The sequence below is a fragment of the Strongylocentrotus purpuratus genome, unplaced genomic scaffold, assembly GCF_000002235.5.
Source record: "Strongylocentrotus purpuratus isolate Spur 01 unplaced genomic scaffold, Spur_5.0 spur5_scaffold_19, whole genome shotgun sequence".
Lineage (NCBI taxonomy): Eukaryota > Metazoa > Echinodermata > Echinoidea > Camarodonta > Strongylocentrotidae > Strongylocentrotus > Strongylocentrotus purpuratus.
Window position 1 is genome coordinate 5,173,010 of NW_022145604.1, and position 22,848 is coordinate 5,195,857.

A 22,848-nucleotide genomic window follows, 5' to 3' on the forward strand; every position below is an offset into this window, starting at 1 on the left:
TGTGCGTTGTTGCTCTTGCCGTTATTTTCTTGATTTTTTGTTTTGTTTTGTTCGTTTAATTGGTTGGTTAGTTGATGAATACAAAATTAAACCCATGTGGTTGTTTGTCTAGATTTCCTGTTCTTCGTCTTCATGTTTTGCTTTGTTGACAGCAAACTGGGATAAATGCCCCCCCCCACCCCCACCCCCCACCCCCCACCCCCACCCCCACCCCCCACCCCCACCCCACCCCCACCCCCCACCCCCACCCCCACCCCCATCCCCATCCCCCACCCCCACCCCCTCCCCCTCAAATCAGTCTACCGACACTTTAATAGTTTCACTTTTGAATCCGTCATGCACTTTTTTGATACAGACTTAGCGGTCAGCGCTCCTTACGGTGGAAAGACTGGTGAAGGGATAGTGTACATCTACCACAGCCAAGGCCGGCTAGGTCTATCTACTACGTTTGCACAAGTAAGTTATACTATTGATATCTACTGGCGTCAGGAGTAGGGGGATGGGTGGGGATATTTGGGTTTTTACAGACGTGTATCAATCAGATATATGATTGTTTTACGTCTGGGGACCGACCTTTAAACGTCACCATCCGAAAGACGTGACTCAGTTTCGAACCTGCGTCCTCGGTTGAATCCGTTTGTAACTTCCACTGTTAGATGGATTACAGGCGCACGCCACAAGGCCAAGTGCACCATTATCAATGTATATTATGTCACCACAGAAAACCAATCCCCACGTCTTGTGGTTTGAAGTTTAACCCCTCCCCCCCCCCCCTTCACGATTAAACATATACATTCGCATGCTATTTATGATTTTAACTTCATGACAATGTATTGGGGCTTTATTGTAAGCCACGGCGTTTGATTGTAATATATTGTGCGCTGTTATTGCTCCCCAGAGCCTCGAACCTTCTGATTTCGGACTAAGCCTCAACACATTTGGATCATCGCTATCAGCTGGAATGGACATGGATAATAATATGTACCCAGGTATGACAGTAAACTTAGAGGCCCGAATTCACAAAGGAGGTTTGTCGACAAACCTTGGTTTTCGTACGTCATATGACGCGTTTTACGCGTTTTTTACAAACCTGGTTTGTAAAGAACAAAAGGAGGTTTGGCGAAACAAAAGGAGGTTTGAGCTCAAACCTTGCTTTGTGAATTCGGGCCATAGAGTGACGATAATATCATATAACAGTATCATAACATTATAAGAATACTTATGAATCGGCTTGCGATTATGTAATTTGTGGCACTACGTTTTCAACTTCTTTACTCTTAATCTTACCTTTCTCCTTTCTAGTATTTTCCTTTCTTTTTCTATTCCTCTTTTTGATCTTTTATACGTGTATTAAATTGTTATAAGGCGTATCCAAAATAAGCATTTACAGTTAACATCTAAATTATTTATACCCTTAACAAGTTTCTTATTTTTTAAGTTTGTGAAAAATTGATTTGTCCCGATTTATGTTTCTTGAGAAAGTGACATATCAATGCTTACATCTTACAGTATTCAACAAAGGCCCTACTTTAACCAGTCTACCGATCCTTCTTGAGTTACGAAAATACAAAATACATTAAATTTACAGGGGTATGAATAATTTTATGCTTTTACGAAGTACGCCGTCTTCCCTGTATTAAAACCATTGCTCATGTCATTGTGTTTGTAAACATGTATTACTTGGGTAATTTTTTGACTTAGAAAAAAAGGAATGGAGGAAAATTAATGTTAACTTGAATTAAATTGAATATAACAGTTTTGAAATCAAAGATTTCACGATAAAAAAATATTGTCATCATTTGATTCACCGTTTTGTTCTAAAATTTCAAATCTATGGATAGAAAAACTGTTTTTATTTTTTGGAGGGTATGCATAAAATGAGCAACTAATGAAATCTTTCTTAAATGGAATTTGTAACGGTTGTCGAAACTTGGCGTCTTGTAATGACTGTACGGATAAGAGAAAGTACTCTTATGCATAATAAATAAATATTATCCTTTTTTCCTTCCACAATTCAAGACTTGGTCGTAGGGGCTTACAAGTCATCGACAGTAGTACTTGTGAGGTAAGAAAGCATTATCTCTGCTAGACATATCTCTATTTGGTTTTCCTTCTTGTTATCTCTCTTTTTTAAAGATTTTTTTTCTCTATTTAGGAGCTTAAATTCTTCATTGCTTATCAAGCAATCGATGGATTAAAAAAGTAGAGTAAGATCGAGATTGTTGTAAACTGGGCATAGTTTCAAATAATATTATGTTCTCATGAGAAAAAAGAGAAAAGGACATCAGATATCGGGAATACTTTTTAAGTCGAAAATGTGACAAAGTGTGTATGTTTTAGACGTTGTTTACTTGGGGGTACGCCAGTGGATCATCAAAGGGGAAGGTGCCCGTTTTCGGAGTTTTACTCAAAGACTATCTTTAAATATAATTACTTTTCCATTCCATGTTTCAGATCTAGACCAGTTGTTCACGTGACGGGATCGTTGGTCTCGAAAACAGAATCTATTGATCTCAAAAATACCAATCACAACACGGCCAGTGGGACAGCTGTCTCTAGGTGAGTGATTTGGGTGTCGGTATGGTACTATACAATGTAGTTTTACAATAAAAAGTTTCAAATGACAATTGTCTTGTCATCTCGCACCAAGGGTGACGAAATCAAGGATCTGTGTGTCGTGTCTTCTCGAACAAAGGTTGACGAAATCAGGCACCTATGTGTCTTGTCTTCTCAAACCAAGGGTGGGTGACGAAATCAGGAATCTATACGTCTTGTTTTTTCGAACCAAGGGTGACAAAATCAAGAATCTGTGCGACGTGTCTTCCCGAACCAATGGTGAAGAAATCAAGAGTGTATACGTCTTGTCTCCTCGAACCAGGACTGGGTGACGAAATCAGGAATCTAAGTATCTTGTCTTCTCGAACAAAGGGTGACGAAATCAAGAATGTATGCGTCCTGTCTCCTCGAACCTAGGCTGGGTGACGAAATCAGGAATCTAAGTGTCGTGTCTTCTCGAACAAAGGGTAACGAATTCAGGAATGTATGGGTCTTGTCTTCTCGAGCAAAGTGTGACGAAATTAAGAATGTATGTGTTTTTTCTTCTCAAACAAATGGTGACGAAATCAAGAATATTAGTGTCTTGTCTTCACGAAACAAGGGTGACGAAATCAGAAATAGAAGTGTCGTGTCTTCACGAACAAAGGGTGACGAAATTAAGAATATATGCGTCTTGTCTTCTCGAACAAAGGATGACAATATCAAGAATGCATGCGTCCTGTCTCCTCGAACCAAGGCTGGGTGACGAAATTAAGAATCTATACGTCTTGTCTTCTCGAACAAAGGGTGACGAAATTAAGAATATATGCGTCTTGTCTTCTCGAACAAAGGGTGACGAAATCAAAAATCTGTGTGACGTGTCTTCCCGAACCAATGGTGAAGAAATCAAGAGTGTATACGTCTTGTCTTCTCGAACAAAGGGTGACGAAATCAAGAATGTATGTGTCGTGTCTTTTCGAACACAGGGTGACGAAATCAAGAATGTATGCCTCTTTTCTTCTCGAAGAAAGGGTGACAAAATCAGGAATGTATGCGTCTTGTCTTCTCGAACCAAGGCTGGATGACGAAATCAGGAATCTAAGTGTCGTGTCTTCTCGAAGAAAGGGTGACGAAATCAGGAATAGAAGTATCGTGTCTTTTCGAACCGAGGGTGACGAAACCAAGAATGTATCCGTCTTGTTTTCTCGAACCGAAGATGACGAACCTCGGAACCCGTACGTCTTGTTCTCTTCAAAAGAAGGTTGACGAAATCCAAAATCTATACGTCTTGTTTTCTGGAATCAAGGGAGGGTGACGGAATCAGGAATGTATGTGTCTTGTCTTCTCGAACAGATGGTGATAGAATATATGCGTCTTGTGTTCTCGAACCAAGGGTGACAAATTCAGGAATCTAAGTGTCTTGTCTTCTCGAACCAAGGGTGACGAAATCAGGAACCGGTTCGTCTTGTTCTCTCCAAAAGAAGGATGACGAAAGCCAGAATCTGTGAGTCTTGTATTCCTGATGTAATGGCAGCGACTTGACGAGGTCGGTGTGATCAGGTGTCTACCAGCTCCTCTTATTTCCGGCACAAGATGTCATATTGATGAGATCGTCAAACTTGACATATGCAAGGCCAGATTCTCCCATGTACACCTCTCATTCGTTTTTTTTTAAATTGCTTCAAATATAGGCTATTTAATGGGCGAGAAGGAAATTGTTTTGATTATTACATTGTAGTAGATTAAGTAAGTGAGATCAGATTGTGCAATATGCGTGTATTCGTGAGTTATCTTTTGTTCAATGTGTAAAGATTATTATCTTTCGTTATTTTACAGTTTTGATTTCGAAGTCTGCATCAGGTATTCCGGAACGAACGTGCCCCCGAATCTCGGTAAAGTTTTTTTATTTTGTGTTGATTTTTTTCTTCTGATTCCTTTATAATAATTGAGATGATAATGTATTTCTGTGGTTATTCATCTTTCATTAAAAATGATTGTGATTTTATTCATTAAATCTTGAATGAGTTATGGTGAGATTTGATGATTCGACAATGACGTTAATAAGTTTACTCGAATGGATTTCCACTTGGGAAATTCCATGAGATATAATCAATTGATTAAAGTCACCTTAGGGTGGTTCATGCCCGTTGCACACGTTATGTCATTGTGTTGGTCTAATCACCTGTAAAGGCATTTAGTTCACACTCTAGTATATTATCATTAATTCATTTTTTACAATTTTTTTTGTTCAATATAATTCTCTTAGACTTCGATTACTCTTTGTCCCTTGACTACAATCGACAGTCAACGCGACGGGCGAACTTTGACCTGGGAGGAAATGACGCTTCCAGCGTGAGCCTTACGGTCACCTTAACTAGTAACGTGGAATACTGCAACCCTTTCACTGCATACGCCAAGGTATAAAGTCATAAGAAATTATTGCCTAATATAAAAAATAATTTTAAGTGTCAGACCAATTTTAGTCGACACGTCGGGACATTGTAAGCAGTATGCGTAAGTTTGAAGTAGTGTCAGTAGAATACAATCCCTTTTATGGCCCGTATACTGAGGTCGTGTCTAACTTAGTCATGAATAAAGTTTACCAACTGATTAGTTAAACAGGAGTTAGACACGACTTGAGAATACGGGCCGTGGATTAAATAATGTTTTGTAATATGTCAAAAGGCTAAACGGCTGATATTGAAAGATGATTATCTGAAGAACATCTCTTTTCATTTCTCTGCTAACAGCCTACGATTGTGGACAAATTGTCCCCTATCCCTGTATCTCTTAGCTTCGGGCTACCTGACAGTAGCCCTGCTCCGGGTGAGATACTGCCCATTCTGGACGAATCGAGTGACAACTTTCGAGCTCTTTCAGTAAGTAATTGTATTGTATGTCTTTGTCAAAGTCTGCATGTTTGTTCATGTATGCGTATCTTTGTCTGTATGCCTCTCTGTCCCCCCCCCTCTTATTCTACCCCCCTTGTTTTCCACTTTTTGTTTATACCCCAGTAATATTAACGGGACGGACACCTGAACAACATTAGACGGACCGAAAAAATTACATTATCCCAAAAAGCTAAGAATCGGTCGCTTTGGAGTCAATGTGTTGGGTGTGACTGAGATGTTGTTTTGTTTCTAATAACAAAATATTTATAATTTAATCTTTAATAAGGGATTCCAAACTACACATACACATTTTTTGTTATCCTTTGCACATCACCTTTATCCGCTGTAAAGGATGTAGGTCTACTGTACGAAAGATAAATATCTATGTGCTTCTGCATGTATGTTTCAAAACAAATAATTTATTTATCCTTTTCATTCCTGTATTTCCTGAAGGTACCGATTGAACGAAACTGTATGAACGAAACTTGTGTTCCTGACTTACGCGTGCGGGCATCTACGTAAGTATCAATTTAATTAATTACACGTTTATGAAATGAGGAAGTATCGAAGTGGCACTGTACTTTTATTACATCTTATGTTTTCTACATTATGAGCAATACGATGATAAAACGAGAAGATTTGTTTGGTCTTTATTTCACTAGATGATACGTGTAAATTATCGCGTAATGCAAAACCAAATAAGAAAGTCATATATATATATATTTATATAAAAGAAAGATTCAACAGAAAGTGCATACGTATTTTATTGAACTGTCAAAGTTCTTTTGTCAAGCAATGTTATGAAGTCTACAACTTTTTTTCGGTCGATCATCTCCTCAGTTGATTGACCCAGAATCAGTCGAAACTTGAAACAAGTCAATAAAAATGCTGTTTGACCATCAAGATATTAAAAATATATACAGATGAGCATTTTAATTTGTTACATGCATCAATGAAAACGATCCAGTCTCGGCATTTTTGTTATTATGTTAATATTTATAGAATTTATAGTAAAAAATTCTCTTAAAGCCCGTCTGCACTAGTTTAGCCAGGAGGATTAGACCTTTCTGCAAGGTCACCGACAGGTGGTTATCTCATCAAATCAGCTCTCAGTTAACATAAGAAAAGGGGGATCACTGGGGACCAATAGGTACCGATTAGGCATTCTTTTCTATATAGAGGGCGCAAGTAACTATAAGTAGTACAGTGGGGCTTTAAGGCATTAGATTTCAAAGCCACTCATTCGAGATATTGTCTGTATTGTAATTAATCTTCGATTTGTCATATATTAAAGGGAAACGGCGAGTTTGTTAGTGGGATCCTCGGAGTCGATAACGATTGAGGTCACAATTGATAACAATGGTGAGGATGCATACCTCTCCACGCTGACTGTAGAGGTACCACAGGAGTTACAATATGCGGGATTTACTCGCGTACAAACGGTAAGTTTCAAAATATAACTGCTTATGTGTGTTTAACATCTGGAGCGTTACAATACACAGTTCATTATGAATAATAATTGTTATCAGGGACGGATCCAGGGCACCAAAACAAATTAAATATATGTCATCCTTCCCCCCCCCCCCCGCGCGCTTATTCAGCGGCCAGCTGAGTCGTTGCGAAATTTTCGGCCCGATTTAAAAATGTTAACCCCCCCCCCCCCCTCTTGAAAAAATCCTGCGTACGCTACTGATTTCACCCCATGCCATGTTTTGCCCCCTCCTCCTGTAAGAATTTCCTGGATCCGCCACTGGTTATATTCGTGCTAGTTGGCCGTTTGAATATCATCCAGTCTTTGTTTATTACTTACAGTCTCAAAATCATGAGATTGTTGTACTGTGCACCAAATTATAAATAAAATATTTATCAAAACAACGCATTTTCCCTCAACCAGATTAAAGATACGTCCATAATTTATATTCTTAAAGGGATAAAATATCTTTGCCTCAGATTCTAAACAAAATCCTGGATCATGCTGCATTCACAATTATAAACCGCATGTTTGATTATCAAGATACTTATGATTGGAATTTTCCCAACGGTTTTTATAACTCTATAGTCTCTTGGGGAAAATGAGTATGGTAAAACCGGTCACTCAAAGATTTTTATTTTTTGAGCACTTCATGATCTTTTGAAGCGCACTCTTTGTAGGGCTTCCATATTACACCATATCACAGACACTGAACAAACAAATGCTTTTATTACTATTTTTGTTTCTCCTTTTTCTTTCACCAGGACCAAATTGTGACCTGTAATAGCATGGTCCAGTCATCAGAGATAAGTTGTGATGTAGGAAATCCATTCACAGCAGGAACTACGGTATGTATAAAGCTCAAACAATATTTGGATTAAATGTATACAGCGAAATTACCAGATCTGTGCAAATCAAACGCATGGTCATTCTGGTGCCGAAATGTTATTAATCTGGCTTTGTTTAAAGTTTATTAACATATTAGGCAACTGTTGTTGTTGTCTTGTTTAACCAGAAAAAAATACATTTTCCGCTCACCCCTGCCAATAAGAACTGAATATATATTTATCGAGTTGGTGAACGATAATTATTAACAGTAGGTATATCTAATTTTCTAGATTTGTTAAAATAAAATGACACAACAGAAGAAAAAATATTCAAAATGTATACGAATACACTAACAGTTACCAGTTGTTTAACTTTTAAAGGGAAAAGAAAACAGAATGAATAGGTCCAATAGAATGTTATACCTGGTAAGTTGTTTTTCCTTCCTTTTTGTTAGACCTTCCTTCTACAGGGGTCCTTTATATATACTGTAACATATCAAACACACAAAATGTACAATATAACATATGCCATCTATTTAAATTGACATCTCTTGTTTAATCTGAAGCATAAGAAAAGCCTATACTTAGGCAAAGAAATATGATGTCTTTTTATTCATAAGCAGGCGCGTATACAGGGGGGGGGGGTTGGGGGGTTAAACCCCCCCCCCCCCTCTTTGGTATTTGTTGTGTGTGTAAACCCCCCTAAATTTCCCTAAACCCCCCCCCCCTTTCCCCCAACGGAGCAAAACGTCAAATTTTCAAAGATACCAAAAAAAAAAAAAAGTGTCCTCTCACCCCCCCCCCCCCGCTTATTCAGCGGTCGGCTGAGTCGTTGCGATTTTTTTGGGACCAAAAAAAAAAAAAAGGTGATCTCTTACCCCCCCCCCCCCCCCCCCCCCGCTTATTCAACGGCTGGCTGAATCGTTGCGAAATTTTCGGCCCGATTTATAAATGTTAACCCCCCCCCCCCCCTTGAAAAAATCCTGCGTACGCGCCTGTTCATAAGTAAATACAAATCATCTACTTATATTCCCATTTGTTATTGTTTAATTTGTACTTTTCATGCTGACAGGTCATTCTGAAGATGCAGTTCAGCAGTACTAATCTACCAGGAAATGGAGACAATGTACACTTTACCTTCGGGGTTAGCAGGTATGAATGCAAAACCTTCAAGGGGCATATTTAGAATTCTTTAGAAAGGTGGGAGGGGGCAAACAAAATTGTTTTGAATTGACCTCCTAAATGCTATCAGATTGTGCAGATTCCTTCTTATACAATGTTAAGGGGCTTGGTGGGGATATATTATATCGTTTGTGTTCTTGAAATATGCCAATCTGGGTTTCAAGGGGACATGGGTGAATTGTAGACCCTCCCCCCCCCCCCCCCCTCCCTGAAAACCGTCACTACAACAACCCATCTATTGTTTTAACTGTTCGTTCTTTTTCTAAGTCATTTGATATCATCTTTTACATGTTTCTTTCATGAATATGATTGTTAAAGTAATTCCTAACATGACTAATGATGTCATAGGATATTTTACAATTTGTCTTCCCCATTTGTTTTCATTCACCTTTTATCTTACCGATGTACTGTAATGTTACCTTTATTGTCGTTGTCGTCATTCTCTTTTCTTGTTGAGAGTTCGATATTATTTTAGAGTGATGTCTTATATTTTCGTGAAAGGCGTTTGTTTTCAGTTCATTTGTTTGTTTGTTTGTTTCTTTGTTTCCTATCACATGTAGACTAAAATCAAATCAACATCAAATTTGGATTTAATTCGTTTAAAATGTTTAATCATATTTTAAAATGTTTTATTATAACAGTGTGGAATCTGAGCAAATGATAGCTGATAATGAGTTCAACATAACCGTACCACTTGCTATTGCAGCAGACCTATCCTTCCACGGGTATGTACATTACACTTCATTAGTTTGATCATTGTTGTTATTATCATTCTTTTAATGTCTTGTCATGCAAGTTCACTAGGGAGAACAATAAATAACACAATTTGACAATTGTAAACTAGTTGTAGAAACCTATGTTTTTTCATCAACTTTTACCTGCATAATTATGTTTACTGTACTTGCTTCAAGACATTTTAAAATTAATTTTCTTTGTATAACACATCTAATCATTCGGGCAATATATTACTATTACTTTTTTATACTACAACTTTGTAATTACAACTACTACTATTATTACAACTATTACTACTACTACTACTACTACTACTACTACTACAACAACTACTATTACTGCTACTACTACTACTTTTGTTCTACTACTATTACTTCTACTACTACCACTACCACTACTTCTACTAATCTCTGTACCCTGGTCTGCTGCCTATTGTCATCGATCATCACATGTACATAGATTAGTCCGATTTTATTTCTTTATCATCTTGTTTTTCCCAGGAACGTGATTCCAGAGACAGTCATATATTCTGAGGAGAATTATCTGCTGACCAGGGCTATCAAGCTGGAGAAGGATGTGGGACCCGACATTACTCATGTGTTTTCAGTAAGAATTCTACAATAGGGACCTTTAGATTATGCACGACGAGAACGTGGACTGCCCTTTTAAGGCAATGTGACGTCACTGCCAGTGCCTTAAAAGGACGTCACGTCGCCTTGAAAGGGCAGTCCACGTTCTCGTCATGCAGAATCTAAAAGTCCCTATTAATGACAGTTAAACCCGTCTTAGTGACAACCTCTCAACAAAATAATACCACCTGTCTATAGTGGCAATGTAGTATGTATCCCTCTAAAAAAAAATGTATGTTTTAGAACATGTCTAGAAATGCCACCTGTCTACAGCGGCCAGTTTCCCGTGGGTGATTTCAAACTGTAGCGTATTACAGGGGCGGATCCAGGATTTTCCAAGGGGGGGGGGGGCGTGAAATGTACGACATTTCGAGCACGAAGCGCGAATCCTTTACGGCGTAGGGTCCGGGGCCCGCTTTAAAGCCCCGGAAAATGTTGAACCTAATGCGTAAACTGAACAATTATGTGAATGTTAGCTTTTCTCCCTGTTGTCGAAAGGAAATAGGGGCGTGTGCCCTCCACGCACCCCTGAATCCGCCCATGTAAAAGGCATTTATAAAGAGGGGTACAGTAAAACTACTCTTCAACCATCTTTTCTAAGTGAGTTACCACTTTACCCACCACATTAAAACCTGAGATATTTCCATTCAACTGAAACACTCCCCAATATTAACACCCTATAATAATTCACCTCTCATGCTCTTGGTAATCTTTCGGAAATGTGTTGATCTCGAGAAATTAGACTTATCAATGTGCTAGAAGAGGAGCCAAGAATTATAAAAGTATCCCCATGAATTAACTTGTCTCTTGATTACGTCATGATTAATATCATATCATATAAGGTATTTACTTCCTTTGTATGTTGTGGTCGAATATGGCACATCATAACCAGCTGCCTCCAGTCCCGGGCCTACAGTAATTATTGTTGTCACCTTAACGACTTATTGTTGAATGGCACAATGCCATCACGTAATATTGAATACCAAAATAAATCTTCATATTTTTTTTCGTTGTAGCTCTACAACAATGGTCCAAGCTCAGTAGCCCGAACAGAGATCACCATCCCTTGGCCTATGCGGTACAACGGTGTGCAGAGGAACTATCTCCTCTATCTCCTCGGTGCGACGATGGACACCGGTGAGGAATGCACTATAGATGGCCCGTGGAACCCCGAAGAACTTGGCGTAAGTCCCCTATCTCTCATTGACCTATTCTAAGAGTTGAGATCGACTTCTAGTCCTGGGACCCGTTTCACAAAGCTTTTTTTTTAATTACAAAAATCAGTGACAAATCTGCTGATAACCAATCAGAAGCAAGGATTTCAGTAGCTTATGACAAAAACTGTCATTTGTCACTGATGACAAGTTTTGTTTAACGGGGCCCAGGAGCATTTTTGCGATATGTAAACGTACAGAACCTGTTTAATATTGTGGGCATTTTTCAATAGCATTGTGCATCGTTTTCTCGTTGTGAGAACATGGTAATGACAATTACGTAATCCGAGCCTGCTTACCGTAGGTAAAGCCTAATTGATAATTTGCATTTGAGTTGATTTCTGGAAAGTCTTCGCGACCGTCTTAAAAAAAAGTCTTGTATTAATAAGAAGCAATGGCTATTTGTTGAAAATCAGATTCTACTGTAGGTTGCATTATATATCGCAATAGTTTTAATTTCTGTTATCACTATTTATGACATGTATAGGCCTTAAAAACACTTTTTATTAGATTTATATTCTAAACAGATATTTTATAACGAAACACTGCGAAGTCTGTTTAACAATTGAACCTGCTATATATTGTGAGCATAGCTTAATTTTAGGTCTATCAATAAGCAAGACGCTTATAAAAATATTAAAACTAATAAAACTGATGGAAGAGCAGGTCCAGAAATGGACTTGAATGAGACCACCCTGTTGAAATAAAACTATGATAAATAAATAAATAAATAAATAAATAAATAATATCGACTTCTATACTATCCCCTTTTTAGTCGGTTGACAATAGCACGGGAACACCAGAAAGCAAACGTCGACGCCGACAAGCTGCCACAACCGACTCTCCAGCGGTCGGAACCACGGATATTCCGATGTCGACCACCGAATCGCCCGTGAAGGTACGGGACATCAAATGCAGCGGACCACAGAGTCAGTTCTGCTACATGATAACGTGTGTCGTGGACTCGCTGGGCGCAGGCAGCAACGCGGCCAGGGATAACGTCATCGTGACGGTGCGATCACGGGTGTGGACCAATACATTGACTGTGGTAAGCACATCATCGTGGGGTTTTATGGGTAATATGGCACCATTCTACTATTTTCCAGATAAGGATGATATCAACACTCTACCTAATACAGCAGAGTCGCCCTATAAGGAAAAGACGGTTCTAGGGCAACTACCCCCTAGGAAGACTACCCCCGGGCCAATAAACCTCTAGGATGATTACCCCCCCCCCCCCATCTTACTACCCCTAGGACAACCACCTCCTAGGACAACCACCCTCTATGACAACTAACCCCGGACAGTTACCCCTCCCCCCAGGCAACTATCCCCTAGGACAATCACCCTCTTGGACAACTACCCCGATTGATAATTACCCTAAGTGGTTATTGTCCGGGAGTAGTTGGTTTATAGGTGGTAGATGTCAAGGAGGTACATGTCCTAGAGGGCGTTTGCCCCGGGGGTAGTTGTCGAGGTACGGTCCTAGCGGGTTGTTGTCATCAAGGGTAGTTGTCCTAGAGGGTGATTGTCGAAAGGGTAGTTGTCCTAGTTGAACTATGATGTAGTGGACATTAGTACTTCGTATATCTAGAGTGAGTCTTTAAATTGAAATCCGGCAGTTTGTGTACTCTCATACATGCTTTTTAATAACACTTTTCAAATCAATATTTTATGCAGTTTTGATAATAGCCTAATAAATAATTATTGTTGTCATTCTTGTCTAGAATCTTCTGGAGTTGACGGTCTTTGTCCAAGCTCATGCTCAAGTACTAGAGGTACCGTATACAACGACGTTTACTGATCCGATTGAAATATCATCGAACGAGGTGAGAATTAAAGCCCATCTGTACTGGTGTACAGGAGGGATTAGACCTCCCTGCAAGGTCACTGACAGGTGGTTATCTCATCAAATCAGCTCTCAATTAACATAGGAAAAGGGAATCATGTGGTACCAACGGTCACTGCTTAAGCATTTTTTGCTATATAGAGGGCGCAAGTAGCTACATGTATAAGTAGTGCAGTGGGGCTTTAAGTGATTTAAACTGATGTTATCTCGATGGACTGCATTTCAAGAGATTGTTTGGGGTGAATGTAAATGTCTTAGTTTGAATTAAGCAAAATTCAAACCTATTGACGAAAAATGTATGAAAATCACTTTGAAACGACAGACTTTCATTGCTCAAGACACAATATTATAAATACTGATTATGGATATTAATACTAAAACATATGTACTTGGCCGCAAAACAAATTGATGAAAGACTTTATTTATTGAATCAAGCTCGAAAAAAATACTCAATTATTCCAAACAAATATGACAAAGAGGTAAAAGAAAACATGGTTTTTACAACAATATTTGTACATGTGTCAAATTATCTGCTGATAAAACAAACTTAATGTTTTTACCCGCTCAAGTTCATTAAAAAACATCGTTTCAATATATTATTGAAAGAACTGAATTGATAAAGATGGTGAGGGTGGATACCGCCATGGGGGAGCACTTGTGCCATTGGACATGTTGGGGGCTGCGGCACTGGTTTTTTTCCTTCTAGATTGATATTATATAACAGAACATTCAACGTATAGCCATTGAGTGAGGGAAGGGTGTGGGAAAACTCGTACCATCTATATTTTGTTCAGTGCATCCCTGCTGATTTCCCTTTCTATCTATGTACATGTATATATCTATACCCACCACCTCCTTTTCTCCTTTTCTCTCTCTCTCTCTCTCTCTCTCTCTCTCTCTCTTCCCCCTCTCTCTCTCTCTCTCTCTATCTCCCACGCGCGCGCTTCTAGCCTTTTTTTAATTTTAAAGACTGTGTAATGACAGGGGCACGTACTGTACGTATCCCTCTAGATATGCATCTACATGAAGTTAATCATATTCATATATTATTCCTTCCTTGTTGAACGATTTATATCTCGTATAACATCATCGAAATATTATGATTGAATTTATTCTTTTTCCTCAGGTTTCAACGAAAATCGTACCGCAGTTTCTAATAGAAGCAGTCGAGCCTGAGAAAGTGGCACTCTGGGTTTATCTTGTCTCGATACTTTGCGGTTGCCTCATCCTTGTACTACTCATCATAGTCTTATGGAGGGTAAGAAAAACAGTCGATGAAACGTATTCACCCCCTTTGGGGTACCGTTTTTTAACTGTATATTTGATTCGACAAACAACGGAAATGCCTCAGAGAAGAAAAGATGAAGAAAATGAGGAAGAAGATGAAAAGGGGGAAGAAGATGATGGCGAAGGAGATCTGTATAAGAACTAGTAGAATGACGATGATAAGGCGTAAAAATAAAGATGTTGTATTGCCCTTTGCGAACGACCCTAAAAATATGATATCTACGGACGACTTTTAATTTTGTTTTAACCGTTTCTTTACCGTTTTTTAGAAGAAAAAAAGTGTAATGAATACAAAAATATTTATCAAAGCATTAAAAACTGAGAAATATCAGCCCAAAGAGAAAGAAAAAAGAAGGGAAACAAACGATTTGCGACCGACCCTTTTTTTGGCACCTAAAGGGCAAAACAACATCTTTGTTTTTAGGCCCAATGATGGTGATGGTAGTGGTGGTAATGATGGTGATGAAAGTGGTGACTTCAAAGATGAAGGTAACGGTAAAAAATAACAAGAAGAGGAAGAAGAAAAAGAAAATGAAGAAAAATAGGAAGAAAAGAAAGAAAGACAGGAGATTTAAACAATCACATACATTTCCAATTCTGTACTTTCTTTGCTTCTCAGGTTGGATTCTTCAAGAGGAAAAAGAAGCTCACAGCCGACCAACGGAAGATGCTAGAGGGCAGTAATGGCGTCGAAAACGAAGGACTCGAAGGAGTTGACAAAACTGAAGAATAATATAAAAGTACTCGCGTAAAGATAACACAAACTGTCTTCCAACATCTCCACTGGACTCTTCCACCCATTTACATTAGGTCTGGTCACATGTCACACACATTAAATCTATATTCCCAGTCACACCGAATATTTTGTTGGACCTTCGAGCCAATTTGTGTTTGTTTGGTCTATTGTCTGATTGGTGTCAGTCTCTTCGTTGTGACTGAGGTAGAAAGAAAAAACTTTCCGGTTTTCCAGGTTGACTTGTCACTTTGCAAAGTTTCGTGAGGCCACCTCTCCAAGAGTTCAATGAGTCGGTTTTCCGCGATTTTTTGTCTAATGGATCTCCTGAATTACTGTAGAGAAGATTCGCAGGACCGAAGATGCACGAGCCGAAAGTTTACGAAAACGGAGAGTCACGAGCCAAAATGATGACGCAATTGGTAGGGTTCACAAGACCAACTGCCCCTAAGCCGTAGATACATGATACCTAAAGACCTACTAACAGAAGATTCTCAAGACTGAAGATCTACGTGCCGAAGGTTTCACGAGACTGAAAGCCCATATGCCGAACGTCCACCCGTTCAGGAGACCGAAGAATCACGAGTCGAAGGTTCACGACACTGAAAACCCACAAGCCGAAGGTTCCCGACACTGAAAACCCACAAGCCGAAGGTTCCCGACACTGAAAACCCACAAGCCGAAGGTTCCCGACACTGAAAACCCACAAGCCAAAGGTTCCCGACTTTGAAAACCCACAAGCCGAAGGTTCCCGACACTGAAAACCCACGAGCTGAAATTTTACGAGACTGAAGACCCACAAGCCGAATGTTTGCGAGACCTAATATTCATCCAAGCCGAAATTCTTCTTGATACCGAATACCCCCGATCCGAAGGTGTTGAGACCGAAAACCCACGAACCCGAAGATCTGCAATGATAAGATCAAGAATACTTAACATTTTGCTCTGGTAAATCTTTAGTCTAAAAAACACGGTCACCTAGATTTCTCCCACTAAAGGTCTACTACATATTCCCTAAGATTTGTTTATAAATTTAATAAACTTCCCATTATTTGTCTTTGTTGTTGCTGCAAAAGTGTTAAAATAAATCTCGTTCTTTTTTTTCTCTCTTTCATATAGTGCGTTTTAGGTGTCTGTTAATATCCTTCTTATGATCAGCACAAACTAACAAATTAATGGGCCCACTTCGCAGTTAAAAACATTTTTTGATACAATGGAGAACAGAAAAGAGAAAAATACATTATTACACTGTCAGCGTTTCTCTTGCACGGAATTATTACAAAATAAGACAAGGTATACAATTTTTTTTTTTTTTAAGTTTCATTGAGTTTGTAATAATTATCACCAATAGGAGATATTTCTGTATATTATGCAAATTTTCGTTATTAGGGGGTCTCCCTGTACTGTTACGTCATAAGCATGATTAACGTGTGTTGTATAGTAGCTTTAAATATTGATATGTGCAATCTGCTTGCGACGATAACATTTTCCCCCCTAATATATACATGTTTGTAATCACGTAACAACGTCATTAGTATTAAACTCGTTCCTTTCATGCCTTTATAAAAGTATGAAGACACATAAAAAATGTCCTGAACTTTATTAGATCTGAGAGAATATTTTGAATTAAGGGCGGTCCCTCGATTTTGATTTTAATATTCTATTTTTCTAGATTAGTCCTTGTAATATACTGTAGTTTTTTCATTCTTTATATATGTTATGATGTTTATATTTCATATTTTATGATCGTAAATGAACACCAAACCAAACCAAAATCTTATTCCTAAGTGTTGTACTTGGATATGAATGGTTTCTTGTTGAAGGTTAGTCTTCAACTTAAAAGTTGTACTTTCTTTTAGTGCGTTGTAAATATTCATGGTGTATAGATATGTAATAAGTATTGCGAAGCGCTAAACCGTACATACATTTTTATAATCGTTAATAGTGTCATTTAATATTGTTAGTTTAACTTCTATTGTCATAATTATGATATGCCATGATATCCTAGAAATCAATCTCTTTTTGTATTGCATATGTACTCTCGCGTCATGCATAAAAACATGAATCAAAAGAAATTTGAATGGGATTTCCAGCAGGACTTGAAACTAATTTTGTTATGAAATATCTATATCTATATTTTGTTACGATACATAATTATGCACGATCCGGGCGATGATGTCATTACTTGTGCACTGTGGGTACGTGTTTGGGCCACATAATGCAGAATGTGAAAGAGATTGAGGACCTTAGCAGTGTAAACTTCATTCTAACAGAGATGATGTTTTGTTGGGATTTTTGTTTTATATCGGGGTGAGGTATTTTGACGATGAATTTTTATCCCCCCTCAAAAAAGGCCTTTAAATTCACAAAACGAAGAAAATAGACTCATAAAGCAGAATGGTGTTGGAAACTTATTCGATTGACATTTTGTTGGTCGTTTAGAGTTATGCAATAATAAACAGGCAGTGTCTCGCTGGGATTTCGTTCTTTTGATACAAATACAAAGTTTTTGTTCACAATCGACCTGAAAGTAGAAAATGACAATAAAGACCCCTGGAGGGTGCTTTCCTGATCATGGAGAGGAAATACCGAACAATCCCTCCTCTATCTATTACAGGTCAATGACCCGTAGTCCGATAAAACAAAAATAGTGCATTTGAGATAGAGCTAGAGTGCTGGGGAGTGTTTCACAAATATCCTAAGTTGAACTTATCTCTAAGTTGGACGATTGTGGAAAACCGTTAACATCTTTTCAAAAATTGTGTAAAAGTTATTTTAAAAGGCATAAAATGTTGATTCAAATCATTCGTATTTTCTATTACTAATGCGAATTCATGTTCTTGATGTAGAATTTATCATTAGTGGAAAATACTTTTTTGCTTTTGAATACATTTTATTATAAGGCTACAAATGGCTCTCTATAATATTTAAGTCCAACTTAGAGTTAAGTTCGACTTAGCATCTTTGTGAGACATCCCCTGGTCATGTAATGGCATTGTCAGATTGTGAGTGAATCTGCCAAATATTTAGTTGCGAAAGATTTCTTTTGTATAGCACATAGGAACTATTGCATGTTCGATTGATTGGAATCTTCACCAAAAAAAAAATCGTAACTAAATCTTGCTGAAAATAATGCTGTTATCAACTGAGAACCCGCTATGCCCTTGATATGTAATCGACATAATACAATACACATTTTATTGGCAGCCAATCCCAACAAAACATAATCCATTGACAACTGAGTTATCTTATTGTTATAGGCTAAATGCAGGAATCACCCTGTTCCCGGGGCAATGGATTATACGGCATACAATAGATTATACATGTCTGATATTTACCCAAGGAATTCTATTATACAGTAGAATATTACTTGCATTTAAGGCCAACATAAGAACGGAATATTGTTATTATTATCATTTCACTGATATTGGAGTACTAGGGGTTTGTAAATGTGATGATTTCTGACAATGAATGTATTTACAATGAATTGTAATCGCTAAGTTTTGATATTCAAGGTAAAATAAAGTTTTACATACTGATCTAGCCCTCATTTCCAATTGTTTATGTGCTTGTTTTATCAGTTTGTCTGTGCGCTTCTGATTCGGGAAAGCCGTGACTGGTCCTTCCTATTTGAAGCTTTGTTAAAAACATAATGATGTGTATTTTGTATTTGTTTGTTTTCATTTTGGAAGGCTACTGAGGTTGCATCCTAAATAATTCTTGGTAATGGTGGTCGTGCAGAATTATTTCAGGGACAGGTTCGAATTCATAAACAAGGAAACAAAACATTGATACCAAATCTAGGCCTACTATTTATAAGTTTTCTTTTGCTTTCAATACACTGATGAAGCCGGAAATTTTGAGTCGCCGAATTCGATCCTTTGTCCGGATAATTGTAAAGATTGTGAAGGAGTTGGTGGTTTAGACGAAAACAAACTAAAAATGACAAAGAAGATTAGTTGAAAAGTATATGTGGTTATTTTTGTTTGTTGAAAATACATATTACAGAGTACACTCAGGCTTACTGGAATTCCCGAGATTACACGTACGGAGAGTGAAAGTTTGTGTCGAATTTCCTCATTTCCTCGGTGCCTCGAAACTATTATTCTTAAAGAATTATAATTGTGCATTCAGGGAAATTTAAGTCGTGTATGAAACTAAATATCAATGACAAAAGAAATTTCACTTTGATTGCTTCTCGTTGGTTAGTTATGTGCGAATATTGATTATATGTATTAGCACGAGGAAGCAATGATTACGATTTGGTCAAATCAATGTGAATTCAATATGTACGCATACATGCATTGTGGCTAACTTAATTAGCACAACAATTTTATGGTGCTAAATAATTCGTGAGATTTTTACATGACAGCTCGACTCCAGTTAGATGTTTTTCTTGGTGATGATAATGATGATGATGATGATGATGACGATGATGGTGATGGTGATGATGGTGATGGTGATGGTGATGAGGATGAGGATGATGATGATGATGATGATGGTGATAATGGTGATGAGGATGATGATAATAAGGATGATGATGATGATTATGATGATGATGATGATGATGATGATGATCAGTACACAAGCCTGGTCCAATGAAGGACTCATAATCTCGCATTGGCGTCGATGATGATGATGATGATCATGATCATGATCATGATCATCGTGATCATCAGGGTGATGGAAATTTTAATATACATTACTGTCAAAAAAGCAAGACTCCTTTCAGATGAGCAGCGGCCCGTCGGGTATTGGATCACCGAACTCTATTAATTCTAAGTTAATAAATCAGTCATCAATGTAATTACTCAGTTATCATTCATGGTCCGTTTCAGACGGGGGCTCAAATATATGACATCCCACACAGTGGCGTAGCGTGGACCCGGTCGTAAAGGGGCACTGTCACAGGGGGCGGGACGATTTATAAGATCTCTCTATCTATCTATCTAATTATCTATATCACTTTTTCACACACAAACACGCAGACATACTCACCCCCTCACTCTCCCTTCCGCTCTAATCTTTCTCTCTTTCTCTCCTCCCTCCCTCCCTTCTTCCTCTCCCCTCTCTCTGTCTCTCCCTCTCTCTTTATCTCCTCCTCTCTCTCTCTCTCTCTCTCTCTCTCTCTCCCCTTCCTCCCCCTCTGCCTTTTCTCATTTTAGTTTTCTTTTATCGTCATTCGGGGGGGGGGGGGTTCTACGCCATTTCATTCCATATATCGAGATCTTTCTTGGGTTCCGCCTAATTAAAGAACTTAAATTCGTCGATATGCATATAGGTGTTTAATTCGTTTATAATCGAACGTGGTTTATTATTTTTGTTCCACCTGCAGTGCTCTTATTTCATTCAATGACAGACAATCGAGGCAATAAGTGCTGGATCTATTTTCAAAATATTGCTCAAGTGATCCGGAGTAATTTGTTAAAATCACAATGTACTTCCTACTTTCACTCACACGATAGATTTAGGCTGACCCGAACGAACACTTCATGTACTTTTTAACTTTACGAAAGCGAAGTGGAGGAATCATCAAATGAATCAAATAACACAATATTTAAAGATTGAAACGAGGAGAAATTAGACATCAGAGAGATAAAAGATCGTGGTAAATTGAAAGAGAGAGAGAGAGAGAGAGACAGTGACAGAGAGAGAGAGAGAGAGACATAGACAGAGACAGAGAATATCGAGAGTAAATTATGAGACATTTGTGAAAGGAGATTTAAATAGTAAGAAGATAACGGAGCAGAACAAAATCTTAAATGTTATCAATTAAATGAAAATGAAACGGAAATTCTAAACAAACTTGTTATCAACTTGATAAATGCCCCTCCCCTTCTTTCTTTTCTTTCTCTCTCTCTCCCTCTCTCTCTCTCTCTCTCTCTCTCTTTCTGTTTCTTTCTCTATCGTTTTGTATTATATTTAATATTATTGTTACTGTTATTGTTGGTGTTTTTGTCACTATCGTGATTATTTTTATTCAATTGTTATTATTAAGTAGTAGTGTAGTAGTAGTAATAGTAGTAGATGTAGTAGTAGTTGTAGTAGTAGTAGTAGTAGTTGTTGTTGTTATTGTTTACTATTTTATTGAGATATGAGAGTATGTAGCTTTAAATGATTTCATCACACCCAGAATATAAATTTAAAACATAATCATGATCAGTTTCTATACATGTTTTGTAAATCTTTATCCTTTTTTCCTCTTCTGTTTTAAAATCCAAATCATGTGTACATGTTGTGATAAAATATTCAGGAATATCACCGCAATGTGTTTCATTTTCCTGTTGCAGAGGCTTATACAAATAAAATACATTTCCAGTGATGACAATTAAAAAAATCTGAACGGTATTTAACATTATGTATGGTAACGCATGCATTTGCGGTTTTGGTGAGTCATAATTTTATATTTGTATTGTGTGGGCTAACGGTGTCATTTCAATTAAATATTTTGGCCATTGTGGTTAAGGGGAATCAAAAGTGTTTGCAGATCATTACGGTGAATGCACATTTTATTGACAACACTACCGGAAATATGTTCATGACCTCAAAGTGACCTTCTCTACATGATGTAGCTCTACTATTTGTGATCATTTGCGAAAAGGGGTCTGTTCGTTACTCTGTCTCACCATAAGAAATTATAAAAGGGTTCCTGGAGCAATTTGGATACCAACAAATTAGAGATTTAGCTTATTAAGAGCTGCAATGCCAATTCATTTTCAGTAATAGAATCTTTCATGAATTCACGCCTTTTCTCTGATTATTCTCAAACTATCATATAGATGTCTCATAAAACTCGGTACCCTCTCTACTCTCTATGAAACATGAAATTGTTTAAGGTCTATTCGATACTGACGGTGATGATTGTGATAATGAAAACATCATAAGGATAATAGGCCTTACGATGATGATGATGACTGGGTATGATGATAACAACAATGATTACGATGAAAATACAAGTAAGTAGTAGTAGTATCAGTAGTAATCGTAGTAGTAGAAGTAGCAGTAGTATTAGTAGTAGTATTAGTATTAGTAGTAGTAGTAGTAGTAGTAGTGGTAGTAGTAGTAGTAGTAGTAGTAGTAGTAGTGGTGGTGGTAGTAGTAGTAGTAGAAGTAGTAGTAGTATTAGTAGTAGTATTAGTATTAGTAGTAGTAGTATCAGTAGTAATTGTAGTAGTAGAAGTAGAAGTAGTATTAGTAGTAGTATTAGTAGTAGTAGTAGTAGTAGTAGTAGTAGTAGTAGTAGTAGTAGTAGTAGTAGTAGTAGTAGTGGTGGTAGTAGTAGTAGTAGAAGTAGTAATCGTAGTAGTAGTAGTAGTAGTAGTAATAGTAGATGACTACTACTAGTAGTAGTAGTAATAGTAGATGACTACTACTACTAGTAGTAGTAGTATCAGACTCTTAGTAGTAGTAGTTGTAGTAGCAGCAGCAGCAGCACCAGCAGCAGCAGAAGCAGCAGCAGCAGCAGTAGTAGAAGTAGTAGTAGTAAAAGTAGTAG

At 37.8% G+C, this 22,848-nt stretch overlaps 1 protein-coding gene across 2 annotated transcripts in view; it reads left to right on the top strand.

The window, feature by feature from the left end:
- LOC581907 (integrin alpha-8) overlaps positions 1 to 17,205 on the top strand; it is a 46,824-nt gene extending 29,619 nt beyond the window's left edge. The window contains exons 11-29 of one of the 2 annotated variants that reach the window (XR_004064903.1): positions 356 to 456; positions 899 to 989; positions 2,020 to 2,065; positions 2,455 to 2,559; positions 4,372 to 4,427; positions 4,802 to 4,953; positions 5,286 to 5,414; positions 5,880 to 5,944; positions 6,721 to 6,868; positions 7,662 to 7,745; positions 8,797 to 8,876; positions 9,548 to 9,631; positions 10,142 to 10,247; positions 11,287 to 11,454; positions 12,260 to 12,532; positions 13,212 to 13,313; positions 14,460 to 14,591; positions 15,240 to 15,945; positions 16,039 to 17,205. Coding sequence is in view for 1 of the 2 variants with exons in the window: in XM_030990095.1 (XP_030845955.1) it covers positions 356 to 456; positions 899 to 989; positions 2,020 to 2,065; positions 2,455 to 2,559; positions 4,372 to 4,427; positions 4,802 to 4,953; positions 5,286 to 5,414; positions 5,880 to 5,944; positions 6,721 to 6,868; positions 7,662 to 7,745; positions 8,797 to 8,876; positions 9,548 to 9,631; positions 10,142 to 10,247; positions 11,287 to 11,454; positions 12,260 to 12,532; positions 13,212 to 13,313; positions 14,460 to 14,591; positions 15,240 to 15,353 (2,036 nt within the window). In the remaining variant the exon portion in view is untranslated. Of the gene's footprint in view, positions 1 to 355; positions 457 to 898; positions 990 to 2,019; positions 2,066 to 2,454; positions 2,560 to 4,371; positions 4,428 to 4,801; positions 4,954 to 5,285; positions 5,415 to 5,879; positions 5,945 to 6,720; positions 6,869 to 7,661; positions 7,746 to 8,796; positions 8,877 to 9,547; positions 9,632 to 10,141; positions 10,248 to 11,286; positions 11,455 to 12,259; positions 12,533 to 13,211; positions 13,314 to 14,459; positions 14,592 to 15,239 lie in introns of both variants that reach the window. The other variant, XM_030990095.1, reaches the window with a different exon arrangement.
- The last annotated feature ends 5,643 nt before the right edge of the window (positions 17,206 to 22,848 follow it).